General features: G+C 44.5%; 3 protein-coding genes across 3 annotated transcripts; all 3 read right to left on the reverse strand.

Annotated features, from left to right (window-relative positions):
* Positions 1–1757: 1757 nt before the first annotated feature.
* Positions 1758–5372, reverse strand: LOC143141835 (protein O-GlcNAcase-like). Its single transcript, XM_076302540.1, has 8 exons — positions 5367–5372; positions 4921–5095; positions 4398–4454; positions 3964–4049; positions 3527–3631; positions 3007–3098; positions 2524–2719; positions 1758–2058 (listed from the first exon to the last, which is right to left on the reverse strand). Exons 1-8 carry the CDS (start codon positions 5370–5372, stop codon positions 1822–1824), a joined length of 954 nt encoding a protein of 317 aa, XP_076158655.1. The 3' UTR covers positions 1758–1821.
* Positions 5373–5712: 340 nt separating this feature from the next.
* Positions 5713–9630, reverse strand: LOC143142639 (protein O-GlcNAcase-like). Its single transcript, XM_076303670.1, has 4 exons — positions 9130–9630; positions 8073–8342; positions 7035–7121; positions 5713–6284 (listed from the first exon to the last, which is right to left on the reverse strand). The coding sequence occupies exons 1-4, from the start codon at positions 9350–9352 to the stop codon at positions 5800–5802; spliced, it is 1065 nt and encodes a 354-aa protein (XP_076159785.1). The 5' UTR covers positions 9353–9630; the 3' UTR covers positions 5713–5799.
* An 879-nt stretch (positions 9631–10509) lies between these two features.
* On the reverse strand, positions 10510–13461 carry LOC143141836 (protein O-GlcNAcase-like). The gene is made up of 5 exons (XM_076302541.1): positions 13386–13461; positions 13131–13182; positions 12463–12560; positions 11736–11866; positions 10510–11383 (listed from the first exon to the last, which is right to left on the reverse strand). Exons 1-5 carry the CDS (start codon positions 13459–13461, stop codon positions 11156–11158), a joined length of 585 nt encoding a protein of 194 aa, XP_076158656.1. The 3' UTR covers positions 10510–11155.
* Between the last annotated feature and the right edge of the window lie 2714 nt (positions 13462–16175).

Below are 16175 nucleotides of genomic sequence, written 5' to 3' on the forward strand. Positions count from 1 at the left end.
CAGATCAAAATGACAGCATAAATCCAAGCTAAGTGCCACAAACAGCAACTATAGTCTTCACTTTTTTTCTTACCTAAGTGTGGTTACTAAGTCATATATTGAAATATTTTATCTCTTTTTGTCTGCAACATTATGCTTTGTTTGTGCTAACTAAATAATTTACTTTGTGTTGAATTCATATTGTGGTGAGTCTTAGTTTTTTTTTAAAGGTAAAGCAGCTGGCACTCTAGCTGCTCTGAACAGGGCCCTGTAGAGTGGACAGTGTTGGGAAGGGTGCTTCATCCTTGTATTTTCACCAAAGCATGTCACAGAGGACATTTCATTAAGATCCCAAGGAACCTTGTCAACTTGTGGGAAAGGGGGCATACGATTTCTCCTTTTCAATTGAAATGAACAATCTAATATAAGCAATAATTCAAATATTATGTGTGACGGCCTGGGTGTTAGCTTGGTGGAAGGGTCCAGTTTAAAATATATACATTGATTCAGAAGAAAGAAATTATTTGCCTATGCCTGCATTCAAGTAACTACTCCCACAGAAAAACATGCTTACATATCAAGAAGAAAACGCTTTCAATACAGTACAGGTACAGACAGTAATTAAGCAATGGATATGAACAGTGGTCACTATCTTTGAGCAGTGGCCCATTGCTCTCGGCCCATAGACAGGTTGCATCTCAGCTGCTTCTCTGAATAGGGAAGTTGATGGCAGCCGTCACCATTACAGTGCACATAAAACAACTTCTGAATTAGCATTGCATGCCAACGACTAATGCGCTAGGGAGAATGTTCTCACTACAACACCTACATCTTCACCATGGTAGACTGCATCTCAGAGGAGGAGTCTGATTTTGGTACATATACTAAAACGTCCTTGCAGTTCTAGTGCCTATTTTCCATAAGATTTTAGCGCACATGTTAGTTATTGTTCTCCCTTTTGATTGTGCTTGAGTGATCATACCTTAGGTATGTGTTTCAAAATTTGAATGACTGACATGACATTTCACCTTGTGATTTAAAACTACTACACTTACAAGATGATTTAGTGTTCTTTGGAACATTTAATGTGCATGCAGTGCAAAATCTTTGACTTTTTCTTCAATCTAGCTAGGGCCTGAATTCTCAGTGATTGCCATATTTGTCAGATTGTATATGTCTGATTTCCTCTGAACTCCCTGCAATCAGATTTCTATTCCTCTCCTCTAACAAGAGCTAGTGTTGGTGTGTGTGTTATGTTAAGAAAAAAAACATTTAAGAAAAAAAATCATTCAAAAAAAAAAACTAGTACAATCATTCAAGCCATTAAGGAGAATGGTCCGAAAAATATCCAAGCAGGTGCTCTGGCTGTTCATGGTCCCAGACACACATACACACCCTGACACACACATAGACACACATGCAAACTTACCATTATTAGCTACCTCTAAATCAGCACCATACCACCATTATGTCCAATCTTGACACACACACACACACACACACACACACACACACACACACACACACACAGCTGAGCACACACACTGTATATTTAAATACTAGAACAGTCACCCTGCATTGGCCCTTCCCTGACAGTCACACACACAGACACACACACACATACAGACACACACACACACACACACACACACAGACACAGGGCCTAGAGCAGGCGTCCGAGCACTAGGCCCTCCCTGGCGCTGGCCTCCACTCGTAGGATTTCCAAGAAGCCCAGTTTGGTCAGGAACTCCATCCTCAGCTGGTCCATGGGCTGCACCTCACAGAACACACCCCTCGAACCTGCAGCACACACACACACACACACACAAACACAAACACAAACTAGAGGTTATTTTTAGGAATGAAACCTATGACCTGATTGACACACACACACATCACACACCGACACACACACTGACCATTGGCCTTGAGTGCAGTCAGGAGGGCCGTGAGGAGGCTGCGGCTGACGCTGCAGTCCACCAGCTCGGGTAGCGCGTCCAGGCGCAGCTGTGAGGGGAAGTGGTAGAGCAGGGAGTCTGGGTAGTCCGGCTGCTCCTCCTGGAGGCACTGCAGCGTCTCCTACAGACATGGAGGACAAACGGTCAGCACTATTGCTGCGTTCCAGACAATTCGGACATCAGACTTTAGTTCCGACTTTGAAGTTGGAGTAGACTTTCCCCAATTTTGAGTGGCATTCCATTGTACTTTTTCCCAGTTGGATGTCAGAAATCTTTGGATATTGGGATATTCCAACTAGGCAATATCTGACTTCCAAATTATCTGGAATGCAGCAATAAACTGCTGCCAAAAATCTTACAGGACACAAAGCACATGTGAAATGTGCACTAATAAAAGAGAAATAATCTTTTTGTCATAAATTTGGTCAGCACCCTGAAATTTGCATATAGATTGATTGAACTCTGCTCCCTTCATTGTGTTTACAAAGCACAAGTCACCCATGCTCTCCACTGCCTTATAAACACTTGTCAGCATGCTAATGCTAGCATATGGTGGCAGCACCTTCAGTATGGCCGACCCTCTGACCTTTGTGCTGGTGTGCCCACTGCTCCCCGGGGCCTGAGATGAGTACTTGTCCCTCATGGCGGGCAGCCAGCTAGCCTGCCAGCGCTTGGCAAAGTGGCGAACGTCCTGGATGCCCAGTACACACCCACACACGCCCAGCTCATCCTCAAGGACAAAGCTGTACTCCGGGCACAACGCCAGGGCTGCCCCCAAACACCTAAACACACACACACACACGCCCCCAAACAGAGACATACAGTACACACACACGCACATGCACACAGAGCCAAGCATAGGTAGCTATAATTATACAATGCAAGCAATTCCCATGGCATATGCCAATGTCAGAGGAATCAATACAATTCAAAAGATTGTTTTTGCTGTACTAATGATAATTTAAATATTATACATTACTAGATATATGCTATGTGTGCAAGTGTGAGGAAACATTTTTGTGTTACTCAGGAAACTGAATCATAGAAAACTGAAATTTTGAGTCTTTACCGGTCACCAAAGAAGTCGGGATGGATCACACTGAGGTCCGGTGGGCCTTGCGACCTCTGCTGCAGCTGTCGCACCATGCGGTACAGCTCCATCTGCAGGGCAGGAGGACCACACCATTACTGCTACACTCTGCCCCCCTTTGCACGTTACTGTACTCTCGAATCGAGGCATTTGACTAGTCATGCAGTATGTGTGGGGTTTTGTAAAGTTAGTGTGTCCATTTCAATTTCAATTTTATTTGTATAGCACATAATCATACATGATTGTCCTTCAATATGCTTTACAGAGACCCCATACACAAAAAAAATATATTTTAAATATATTTTCACAATATGTAAATATTCAAAATTGGCCCAAGAATACATTTTTGACACCAATATATATTTTTTCTGTATGGGAGGACAAACAAATGAGTGTGTGTGTGTGTGTGTGTGTAGGTCGGGGAAGGGCCAATGCTGGATGACTGTTTTTAAGTATTTAAATATACTGTGTGTGTGTGTGTGTTCATTTTGGTGTGTACCTTGTCTTTATTGTGGAAGGGGCGGATGTTGTATAGCCGTGCACTGGGGAACAGGGGAGGAGGATGGATGAAAAGCTCAGTGCTGGTACCCATGGGGAGAAGCAACTGAGGGAGAGAGAGAGAGAGAGGGAGAGAAACAACAAATGTAAAGAGGTCTGAAATGAACCATTATGAAACTTTATCAGTGATGGACATATGTGCTGTTAATTATCACTGGCAAAATAGGTAGTAATCCATAAGTTACAGCTTCTATTGTTTCCTGTTGATTGGAAATGGTTTAACCATAAATAAGTATAGTATATATCTATTAATTGTTCAGTAATAATGAGACCAATTTAAAAAGTCACCTCCCTAGCTTAAACTGTTTGGAGTTTGAAGTCCTTGAGCAGAGACGCAGGCACAACAGGCGAAGTGACGTGTGTGTTGTGTGTTCCTACCTGCATCTCCCCACACAGGCCTCCCTTAAAGGCCCACGGTTCCGCCTCTACACCCAGGAGCTCGGAACCGCTGGTGGTGCCGCACCCTGAGAGGAGAGAGAACAGCACAATCTGATTCTGTGTTTCCACCTCATAACTCTCCTCTGTCAACCCACTGTACAGTACGGTCCACACCTGCTCCACAGCTGAATTTAAGACCATTTCATTGAGATTTATTTATTGCACTATTGAAAATGAGTTAGTGACGGCTAATGCACATTAGTGAGACTGAGACACTTTAAAATGCCTGTGTTAGAGAGTCATCTGTAATTAAACACTGTTTCTGGCAAGTCTTTCCACTAGAGACAAATCAATCCCAATTTCATTAATGGCTCAGTTTGAATTGTTTACACAGTTGTTCACAGACATTGAGGGAATGTTGCAGCGGCACTCACAGTGGAAGCAGTTCTTCCAGGAGCCTGAGGAGGAGCTGTCACTCAGGATGCGGCCCTCTGGGGGGGAGGGGGGGGGGCAGAATAAAGAGAGGTGAGGAGAGGTTAATACAGCTCATGAGCAACCGAGTCTGACAGGAGAGCTCAAGTTTCAGGTAGTTCATCACCACCACCACCACCCCATCAGCTGCTTGTGTTGTCTCAGTGTTACAGCACTCTCACTCTTGATGGCTGAACAACAAATAAGAATCAGATAACATGCACCCCCACCAGACAGGCAAGTTAAGAGGACCTGAGAAGCTGGAAAGGACGGGGGGAGGGAAGAAGAAAGGGGAGAGACAACAGACTGAGTACCAGAGAGTGTAGATTTTAGAGATGTATCAAGAGAGCTAAATGGAGTGAACATGGACTAGTCAAGATGGGGTCATTTTCCACTCAATCAAAAATCTAATGTCTCTCTCTCTCTTTCTCTCTCTCTCTGTCCATCTCTCCTTCTCGTTCTCCCCTCCTGCATCTCTCCACTCACCGAGCCAGCTGACGAAGGCCCTGGCCACCAGCAGGGTGTTGCGCAGGTCCCACACGTACGGGTAGAGGTCGTAGAGCACCGCCCGGTTCACACTGTTCACCACGCCCTCGTGCAAGAGTGCCATCTGATCACACGACGCCAGGAACTGTGCCGCCCGCGAGCGCCACTCCTCCACCTGGGGGCCATGGAAAGAGTCAGGCTCAGTGGTGCAGACTCAAATGGAGTGAAGGTGCTCAACGATATACATAGCACACTATGCACTGTGTGTACAATACCTGCTACTGCCTTTAATAGATCATATATCCCAAACTTGCTCAAGGAATGCAGGAATGACACATGAATACAACAGCCATACAATACAGTTTTATCACCTTAACCTAACAATCAAATTGCTGTCTTCATGAAGTTTTTATGTCCCTAACACAGAAATGTGTTGAATGGATCACATCCATTTTAGGTTAGTGTATGAAACTGTGCTATATCATTCACAGCATGTTGTAAGTTATAGGCTAAGACTGAATTGTTATGTATCCGCATGATGTGGTCGGAAAGCCTACGACATCCACCCCTAATAATTCCACATGATTTAGCTCGACATGACAAGAAACAGGATGACTTGGCGCTTCTGCAGGGTGAGCGGTTTATTGCCTGCAGTGTGTACTGAAGTCTTGCCAAACTAAAGACCCGATCCCGAGTCCATTAAATCTCCCCCAAGCCTCAAGGAGATGAAATGTTCTGCACTGACAGCAAAGTCAATACCCCTCCCTAATTATCTCCGCAGCCTTGTGGAAGTCTTTGATCTCCAAAAGACAGATAGATGCACCAGGCATGTTCTTGAAATATATGACACAATCCACTCATCCACGCAGCAGGATGACTTCATACGACCTCTAGTGACCTCTGACTGACCTTTTGAGGTAGCGCCTTCTTCTTGTTGCCATTGGCACTGACGCACTGGCAGTTGGCCTTGAGCCAGGTGAGGTCCTGCAGCAAACTCTTAGCCGCCGGTCCGTATTCATGGGGGAGGTAGTGCAGGCCCACCAGTAGCCTGACCTGGGACTCGCTTAGAGGGTTCTTCCCAGTGACAAGCCCTCTCCCCTGGGGTTTCTCCACAAGTGACCTGGTGGAAGCCTGGGTGTCAGCTCGTGAGGCCTGATCTCCATTGCTGTAGACAGGGGTGGGGGACTCCTGTTTGCCCCCTGAGGAGCTGAGGTGGGCAGTGGTGTCCTCCTTCTTGGGGGGCTCTGAGGAGGTTTTGGTGGGCTTTGGATCCGCCATTTTAGAGCCATCCGTTGCGCTCTCAGAGGACTGGGACTTTGAGGAGGCTTTGGAAGACTTGTGGTCATTCGATCGGACCTGCCGACCTGGACAAGCCGAGAGGGAGAAAAGAGAGAGACAAAGAGAGGGAGAAAAACAAAGGAGAGAGATGAAAGGATGTTGAAGGGAACAAGAAGATAAAAAGAGAGACAATATGAAGCAGAGAATGATAATTTCTATGGAACATCATCATCAGCTACAGTAGGTGTGCAACAGAACAGAACAGAACAGAAGAGGCAAAAAGGCCCGTTTAGATGATGCCCCCAGACCTAGTATTATAGCTGACTGGGAGCACTGGCCATTAGCTGCAGCTACTCCAGGTCGGTAGCATCAGCCGTGGCCTACTGGTTAGCGCTTCAGACATGTAACCGGAAGGGTTGCCGGTTCGAACCCCGACCAGTAGGCACGGCTGAAGTGCCCTTGAGCAAGGCACCTAACCCTCTCACTGCTCCCCGAGCGCCACTGTTGTTGCAGACAGCTCACTGCGCTGGGATTAGTGTGTGCTTCACCTCACTGTGTGTTCACTGTGTGCTGAGTGTGTTTCACTAATTCACGGATTGGGATAAATGCAGAGACCAAATTTCCCTCACGGGATCAAAAGAGTATATATACTTATACATATACCAATTTTGGTCGTTTTTTTTTTCCTATCAACAGTACCCTGCGACATGTAGTGATCAAGATCCATGTACAAATCGGCCAGATTTCTTCTTTAATATCACAGTTTTGAGTCCGCAACCACATGTACACAAACTCTCTCTCTCTCTCTCTCTCTCTCTCTCTCTCTCAGGTCTTACCAGGCAGCAGGGACTGGTTGAGTTCCTCCATCCAGTCGAGTAGTGCAGTATCAAGAGCTCGCTCAGGGCAGTACCGCTCTGCATCATCTGCACAAAACATCACAGTTACACCAGCTGGCAGAGACCAATTTCACACACAGCCTGTGTGTGTGTGTGTGTGTGTTTGTACGTGTATGTGTACGTGTACACATGCCTAGGGTATGGTGTGGTCCATCCTTAATTAAGGAAGACAAAAACATTTGTACATGTGACCTCTTTGAGTGCTGAAACAGCCTCAGGGGTCTCAGACAAACACAGTCACAGTCACAGTCAAATGAGCAATCGTCCACACAGAAGCAGAGTGCTAATGAGGAAAATGGGTTGTCATTATAATGCCTGATAAACACACACACATGCCTAACCTACAGTAGAATAAGCACAGAAAAGGCTCAACAGTGTGGAAATGGATCCATTTCTTGGATCTAATTGGAGCTTGAGAGTGTTTATCACTGAGAGGACAGCCCAGTAGCCCGAGGAAAAATACACATGTTAATGTTATCATGTCACTTAGGGATGGTCACTTAGGCTTTATAATGAAACCAACTGCCCTTTGGCCTTAGGGTATTTCATGTCAAATGGCTACTAACTGAGGCATAAAATGTCAGCTCTCTCTTGCTATCTATTTTCTCATCTCTCCATCTCTCTTCCACAGGCCTGTCTAATGGGGCACAGGTGAGTGCTGTTTCCCATCATCTTATCCCTCTTCTCTCCTCTTCTATTTCTGTCTTCACCTGTTCAATACTTCTTTTCCAGTTGCCTCTCCTTTCATTTTCTTTAATCACCAACCTTTACTCCTCTTCACACCTCCGCTCCTATCCTCTGTTCCTCTTCTTTCCCCTCCTCTACTCTTCTCTCTTCCTCTCTCCTTTCCTATCTCCTCATCTCCTCTCCTCTCCTCTCCTCTCTTCTCCTCTCCTCTCTATTCTTCTCCTCTCTATTCTTCTCCTCTCCTCTCCTCTTTTCTTCTCTCCTCTCCTCCTTTCTCGTTTCCTCTCTTACCCTTCTTGTCCTCACTGCCGCTGCGATGCCAGCTCCCCAGAGTGTGCAGTGGAATATAGTTGGCCTCAAACTCGCAGTTGGGGTTGAGGAGGAGACCATGCAGGTGTCCATGGAGACCAGGGGGGCGGCCTTTGAAGGGCCCGAGGAACACGCGGCGTGAGTCATAATCGTTGGCATGGAGATTGTCCCATAGCAGAGGCGGGCGCTGCAGCACTGTACGCACTTCGGACAGCGAATCAGCACTCAGCTCACGGGAAATGACCTTACTTCCTGTTTGTGGAATGCAAAAGTAATTTATTACATTTTCCACAAGGTTTGAATGAAGAAGACAAATGCATATCATGATAACATTTTGTAATTTGTGAATCTACAACTGTAGGTAGATTTAAACTACATGTACTTCTCTTTACTTTTCTATTCATCTTCTTGGTAAATCATGTTTTCTGTTATACATTGTTATGTTTCTGTCTATTACCGGTACATTACATTTATATCATTTTTGTTGTATATTTTACACCGCTAAACAATGTTTTACAATTTACTGTATACTAGCACATTACCATATTAGGACACTTTATACATCAATATTTCAGTACATCACGAGTACTATGCTCTGTATGTTTCGTGAGCTGTGTCTTAAGGACATGGTGAAAACGTAAGTGACCCCCGATCTCTCAGAAGGGCCCCAAGGAGTGGAACTCACACAGAACTGTGTCAGTTTGACCTGCTTATGCCTCAGCTCATACAACGCACCGTGGTTATCTGGGACAAACATCACATGTGGTGTGTCTTGATAAATTGGACCCTGGGGTCCACAACCAGCTATTTGAGTTATTTCTGATATGGCTGTGATTTGCACAAATATCAGCCACAGCATCAAGGGAGTCACAGCATCAAGGGAGTCTTTGATGTTTTTGACCTCCAACTGACCAAATAAGGACACAAGTTCTTTAACATAGTTAAGAAGAAGTACTAGAACATAGTGAAGAACACTGTGTGTGTGTGTGTGTGTGTGTGTGTGTGTGTGTGTGTGTGTGTGTGTGTGTGTCTCTCAGACCTGTCCAGATGACGGAGATGCCAGGCAGCAGGTCCTCCCCGACGGTGATGAGGTACGGTGACTTGGCCACGCTGGGAGAGCAGAGGGAGTCGCAGTACTCTGCAGGTCCCAGACAGAGGAGCACACAACCCAAAACACAACACTGAACCACCATGCAGCCTCCTCCATGAGAGAGCGAATACACAACAGACTCCCAATCTAAGCAAGATTTTAATAAGGACATAACCCTAAGAGGCAATGCACAGAACACCACCTCCTGTAGCTAGCTGATAAAACATGGCAATAAATCGCACATATTTCCCCCAGGACACATGTATGATCACTAGTGTGGCATAACTGCACAGCAGGTAAGTTCATAATCCTGCTGAACATCATGGTGCTGTGCTGTACTGTACTGTTACACTTGCTCATAATGCCACAGTGAGAGCACACAGAGCAGAGGGAGAGGACAGGAAGTGGACATGAAGTCATCATATTCCTCTAGCTGTAACTTACATATAAGAGGGCTTTCTGTCATCACATGACCAAGCTGTTACTTTATATTGTATTATAGTGTTAATATTGTAAGTACAACCTCAGTCCTCTTGCACACCTATATACAATACTGTATACTTCATACTGTCAAAACCATGCAAAGATGGAGTTGAGTAGTAATTTTGTAATATTATGCATAATAGCATTGTGTAATATAGTGTAGTACAATGTAGTATTGAGTAGTAGTGCCGAGCATAGTTTGTGTAGTGTAGTGCAGTATAGTGTAGTATTGTGTAATATGGTGTAATATAGTGCAGTATAGTGTAAGGTTTGGTTCCAAAACGCTATATCTCCATTTTTAAAAACATTAATGTCATGTTATTTAATTGTGTATCTCAGGTAATATGAATAAATTTACACTTGTGTTGTTTTGATTGAGTAAATATAAATCAAATAGCAATGACACAATTACAGTGTATAGTATAGTATTATATAGTTTAGTGTAATATAGTACAGTAGCCTATATTATAGTATTATATAGTATAGTGTAATATAGTGCAGTATAGTATTACCGGTATATAGCATGGTGTAATATAGTGCAGTATAGTATAGTATTATAGTATAGTGCAGCCATCACCAAATGGCGGACCGCGGTCCGAGTCCGGACCGTGACGTGATCCTATCCGGACCCAGACCATAATAGCCTAATTTAGATTTTCACATAAGATTTCAAAGCTGCGCTAAATGTTTCGTTGGTTAGGATAACAGCATTTAGGCTACTTCAGGAGCTTCAGGAACTATAATTTCGCTTGTAGGAGATTTACCAATTCGAAAACTAAAGCAGTAAAACAGACTTGGCCCGCCGTCTACAAGCATATATTTTGAGCAAGCATAGGGTAGGCCCATTCAACAGTGAACTGAGACCACAAAATATTTTACGATTTAAGAAGGCAATATGATTGATCCACCACAATCTAGTTAAGCCTACATGCATTCACTGCCCAACAACGTGATATTCCTGGGTTTCCAGGATTTCGGGTCAACATAAAAAAAACTAAAACAATTAAATTAAACTTGCTGATTAATGGGTTCAAGGAACCAGCTGTGGAATATCCATCCTTGTCTCAGCTCAAATTTTAAGTGCACGTTAAGATCTTAAAAATAGCCAAGGCTACTCAGTTTTTCTCCCCAATTAGGCTACTCTTATCTTGCCTTATTTCTCCTCATTTCGAATGTTGCCTTTTAGGCTACTTATTTTATTTCACATTAAACATTAGGCCTAGGCCTACAATCTTCTATTTCTTGAATTTCCCCTTGGGGATCAATAAAGTATCTATCTAGCCTATCTATCTATCTATCTATCTATCTATCTATCTACAACTAGGCTCCATCCATCCATCCTAATATACATACATATATACATAGCCTAAACACACGTTAAACATTATGATGCTCCGGACCTTTGCTTGAGGAAATTTTCCGTAACTGGACCTCGCTGAAGATTAATTGAATACCCCTGGTATAGTGTAATATAGTGCAGTATAGTATAGTATTATAGTATAGTGTAATATAGTGCAGTATAGTATAGTATTGTCTGAGGATCTCCACCTGTGGGGCAGAAGAGGAAGATGGGCGGCTCCCCCAGAAAGCTGTAGATCTCATTGGTCACTGAGACTTGGGCGTGGGCGAATGAGGAGAAGGCTTCCTTGTCCGCCTGGCACATGGAGTGATCAATGTCGTCAAACAGGACGGCGAAGGCCTTGCACCCCAGCTCCGCCACCTGGTCACAGGGAAAATGATGGAAGAGATGTGGGAGGTGTGATTCCACTTACTCATGGTGCTAGCAACATCAACGGAGCATGCGTGCTAATATGACACAGACCCTCCAGCAATGATGGTCCCTTTAGATGCTGAACGCATGTTACCAGAAGCTTAAAGAATGTTGACAAATAGTGGAACTGAAAGCGATGATCTGAATGTGTTAACGATGCAGAGAGTTTACTTTCATCCTACTTCGTCACCAAACACTAATTATTCTAAACTGAGTGAACTCTTATCATCTTAGTCCAGAAAGCAAAATGTACACAGAGCATACAGTGGATTCAAGTCTATAAGCACGAGATGTGGTAGACCTGTTTGAGTTTGCGCTTGAGCAGGGAGAGGTCACAGGAGCTGGAGAAGATGATGTCTTGGCCAGGGGAGAGTGCGTACACAAAGCTCAAGCCCCTGGCCTCGGCCTCTGAGATGAGGGTCTTCACCTGGACTACAAGAGGAAGAGGATGGGATCAGAGGTCATTCATGTGTTTCAACATGACTAAATATTACATGGGAACGAACTTTAAAATTAAAATAAATAATTCGATAAAGAGGTCTGTGTGGGCGTGGGTTTATGTCTGGCCTGTGCTCGGTGTATGAGTCCATGTGTGTGTTTGACTGACCTCATGTGCGTTTGCCCTGCTCTTTGTCAGTTTGTGCGCTTGACCTACTGTAGGATGTGTTAATGCATTAATAGAAACTAGAAACATGCAACATCTTCTCACTCAAATCCTCCATGACCCCAACCCAACCACCCACAACACACACACACACACACATACATATCCATGATCCCACCAGAGCTCCATGATCTGATCCATAGCACACACGCATGCACACACACACACAGTTTCATGATCCCATCAGTCAGAAGAACACACACACACACACACACACACACACACACACACACACACACACACACACACACACACACACACACACACACACACACACACACACACACACACACACACACACACACACACACACACACAGTCTGCCTCCCTCAGCACAGCCCAAAGCAGCTCCCGGTTCCCTCACCCTCCTCCTCTGCAGTGTACAGCTCCCTCCACAGAAGCCTGTGCTTCAGGTCATCTTTGGGGCCGTACAGGTACGTGTTGAGGCCCCATCTCTGCATCCTGACACAAAGAACAAGTTGCAAGGTGTTGGACAAATGATCAAGTAATACCAGAGACTTTCTAATAAGGAGACACAGCACTCAAAAAATCCTCCATAGAAATGCATGGGGCTAGTTTGTCACGCCAACATGGCTGTTGTCTACACATATCCCACCCCTTCCTCGGCAAAACGTCGACATGTGAATACATTGAGCCAATCATGTGGTGTGATGTGAATACATTGAGCCAATCATATGGTGAGTTGTGAAGACATCGTGCCAATCATGTGTTGTGAACTCGCCGCTGGAGCAAGATTGGTGTCGTGAAGCCTTGCGCACACGCAGTTCGACCCAAAGACTGTGCCCGATGAGTGCCCATAAAACGTTGGTATATGGCCGCCGAGTGGAGGGACTTGCCTAAAAGGACTTTGGTAATACTCATCATAATTATGAACAAAATAGAAGCAGATATCAAAGATGTAGTATATCCCTTAAAGTGGCCTATCACTCACACACATGCATGCACACACAGACACAAGTGCAAAAGTGCATGCAGACACACACACATACACACACAGCTGAGTGAGCTCACCACTGGAAGAGAACTCTTCGCTGCTCCATGGACCATGGTCTCCCGTAGAAACCTGCCAGGCAGAGGGACACAGGGGGGGAACTGTGTGTGAGTCATGGCTAATTATAACACTGACATTAAAAAACACCTAACCATACACACCAACAGACTCACACACATTTTCTCTTTCTTTTACTCCCCAACAGAGAAAAGCCTCCTTGTTACCATTGTGACACACACACACACACACTGCAACTGGCTGTAAGCACAGCTGACTGCAAGCCGTGCGGCAGAAGCCCTTCTGACTGTGAGCGAACCCAAGTTGGCCTGCGGGTGTGAGCATGACCCCCATTGCAATGCTGCCGAAGCAGAACGGCAGACACGACCGGTCCCCTGAGCTGCCGAACAGAACTACTCTTATCTGGAGTCAGTGGGAAAGAAACTCCTAAGCTGAGCCAATTAACCAGGCAGGCAGCGCTGTCTAGGGACGACACAAAACATGGGTGTGGGTGTGTGTGGTGATATCCCATGTGTGTGTGTGCGTTTCGCTCACTAACTGTCTCTGACATGTGCCCTGATATTGGTTTTATAATTAGGTTGAACTACATAAAATTACTGAATTAAAGTCGGTCATGTTTCCTGTTATCACATGGCCCTTCAATTATCCTCAAATTGTATTGGATCTGAGGATTTAGTCTGTTTCAAAATAACTGGGCTAAGGTGAGACCAGAAGCCAGAAAAACAGACTCGGCAACAACAGCAATTCTCTCAATGTATAATGCACCTCTCATTCTGCTAGGTCTAAACACAACCATGCTGTGTTTGCCTGGCACATAAAACTCCGGAAGGTTGCACTCCAGTAACTCCAGTTAATAATGTCATGGCACCCAGCCAGTAGTCCAGGGTCAAGCAACGATGGCCTCAGCTGAGAACGATGCCATCTCTACCGGTGAAGAGTTCAAATATTATAGGCTGATCAACTCGGCTATAGTTGGAGATAAGACAAAGATGCTGTGTAGCTCAAGATTATCTACATGCTCCAAACTCTGTGTTCAGATGGAAATAGGCTGTTATCTCTCGCCCGCCCATGCTGGGTTTGGCGTTGGAAGAGGACTGCGTGGGCACAGACCCTACACCCACTGTTAAACACACTGCAGATCTGTGATGCTGTGAGTGTTGTGCTTCTTCCATTGGTTTGATGGGAGGTTGTTGTATGACTGGACCTGCAGGAGAACAGCAAGCCAATTCATCCAGACATCTATTTCAATCTGACGCCATTTACACTTACAGTGGGTCACTGTGTGCTCTGGTGACATTATGAGAGCGCACGCCATCAACGAAAACGCCAGCAGCCACAAAAACTGATAATTTTACCAACCCACATCTGAGAAACAGTGTGAGAGATATTTCCAAAGAAAGAATGCAATGACTTAATCAACTTCGTTAAATCATCACACAATGCATGATGCTACTGTCGATTTCATCGTTATTGTCTGCATGCGCTTTCTCCAAATATGCATTGGGCAGCATGAAATTATTATGAATAGGATTTCATGCACGCTCTGTATAGGGTCATCATCAACGCACGTGATGCTCATCATTTAGAGATAGACTGCGCTATTTAAATCACATACCAACAGACAAACTGATAATAGCCTAAGCCTTCCCTATGTATCAGACATAACAGACAAACACACATACACACAAACACACTCACAGAGACACACATTACACACACGTGTGTAGACACACGTTACACACAGTGGCAGCACACTGACACACATTCGGCCTTCATAAAGAAAAAAATACGGAATATATAGGGAGAATGCCCATAGGATAGGCTATGCCATTTTCAAAGTAGAGTAACGGTTAGTTAAGTCCATGCAATAATCTAATATTTATCAAGGATGCTGAAAATTGGTTACCTTCCACAACGCCGCACAAAAAAATGCTTTTGCCTTCCATCGTTAGGCTACCCAATGCTCGTTTTGTCCTAAACTCAAAACTGATCGTCTTTTAGTGATGCAAACTAGAGGATCTTTCACGGTCTTCGTCTCATATGCGAAGAAGAATCAAAATCATCTACCCTCTCCAGTCCCGGAGATCGCGGTTGGTTGGTCCCGCTTGGCGACGCATCCTCCCCACGCAAACCCCACGGAAACTCAAGGTGTGAGGAGATACCAGATACCAACGTATTTCTGCTTTTTTGTCAGTATTGTTAACGTAGTCTACTCATGAGAAGCGTTGATGGGCGTCAAGTCATCGTTTTTCACAGTGGAATCAGGTAAAATTCAAAATATGATTGGTTGGTGCGCCTCTCCTCCCCAGCCACTGCCCGGTCAGTGAGGTAAGCTGTCATCTGCCAAGGAGCGACGGGACGGAGCATGTCAAAAGAGTTTCTACCTCCATCTAGCGGACATTGCCAGCAACGCATTTTCACTCCACAGCTTAGCCTACGTTTATGTGTGCGTTGCTCAAAAAGTGAGCTGAAAATTGATACTGAAAATGACAAGCACCAATCCAACCCAATTGAATCAAGCCTAAATAACGACTGCAGTTGTGTTTGTGATGAGAACCAGTTACCACCACAGTAATTTCAAAGTCTTATTCAAGCTTGATCTCTACACAGGGGGACCACATAAGATCTGTGATTTTGTGTCTAAGCAGAACAGAGAGAAACTCATCCATGCTTTCATATCCTGCAGGGTTGACTATAACAATGCGATCACTGGCTTCCCCAAAATGTCTATTAGACAGCCAAAACAAAGAAAAGAGAGCACATCACCAGATAGTTTGCTCAATATAAACCTAGGTCTCTTAGATCTACTGGAGATGGTCAGCTGTCCATTTAGCCATTATGCTGTTCCCAGGCCTATCAGATTCGCCTCTATATTAGGCCTAGCCTGTTTTAAAAAATAAATGAAATAAAAACGAGATTATTTTCTACTGCCTCATTAATCTGTGACTTTTGGGAGTTGTTTTATTGCTGTGAGTTTATTATTTTATTTCATAGGCCTCTTTCATTTTATTTCATTTACATAATTTTTTTGGTTTGTTTGTTTCATA

The sequence above is a fragment of the Alosa pseudoharengus genome, unplaced genomic scaffold (genome assembly GCF_046254945.1).
Source record: "Alosa pseudoharengus isolate Yale_2024_CS ecotype anadromous, Long Island Sound unplaced genomic scaffold, YU_APseudo_1.1 YU_APseudo_1.1_scf_24, whole genome shotgun sequence".
NCBI classification, from domain to species: Eukaryota; Metazoa; Chordata; class Actinopteri; order Clupeiformes; family Clupeidae; genus Alosa; species Alosa pseudoharengus.

Coding starts and splice junctions, on each gene's coding strand:
- LOC143141835 (XM_076302540.1), bottom strand. Junction 4,050..4,397: donor CTGGAAGAACTGCTTCCACT/GTGAGTGCCGCT, acceptor CTCTCCTCTCAG/GGTGCGGCACCACCAGCGGT. Junction 3,632..3,963: donor GCCTGTGTGGGGAGATGCAG/GTAGGAACACAC, acceptor TCTCTCCCTCAG/TTGCTTCTCCCCATGGGTAC.
- LOC143142639 (XM_076303670.1), bottom strand. CDS start 9,352: ATGTCCTTATTAAAATCTTGCTTAGATTGGGAGTCTGTTGTGTATTCG. Junction 8,343..9,129: donor CATCTCCGTCATCTGGACAG/GTCTGAGAGACA, acceptor TTCCACAAACAG/GAAGTAAGGTCATTTCCCGT. Junction 6,285..7,034: donor CAACCAGTCCCTGCTGCCTG/GTAAGACCTGAG, acceptor CGGCTTGTCCAG/GTCGGCAGGTCCGATCGAAT.
- LOC143141836 (XM_076302541.1), bottom strand. CDS start 13,461: ATGGGGGTCATGCTCACACCCGCAGGCCAACTTGGGTTCGCTCACAGT. Junction 12,561..13,130: donor CGAAGAGTTCTCTTCCAGTG/GTGAGCTCACTC, acceptor TCTTTGTGTCAG/GATGCAGAGATGGGGCCTCA. Junction 11,384..11,735: donor TCAAGCGCAAACTCAAACAG/GTCTACCACATC, acceptor CCCTGTGACCAG/GTGGCGGAGCTGGGGTGCAA.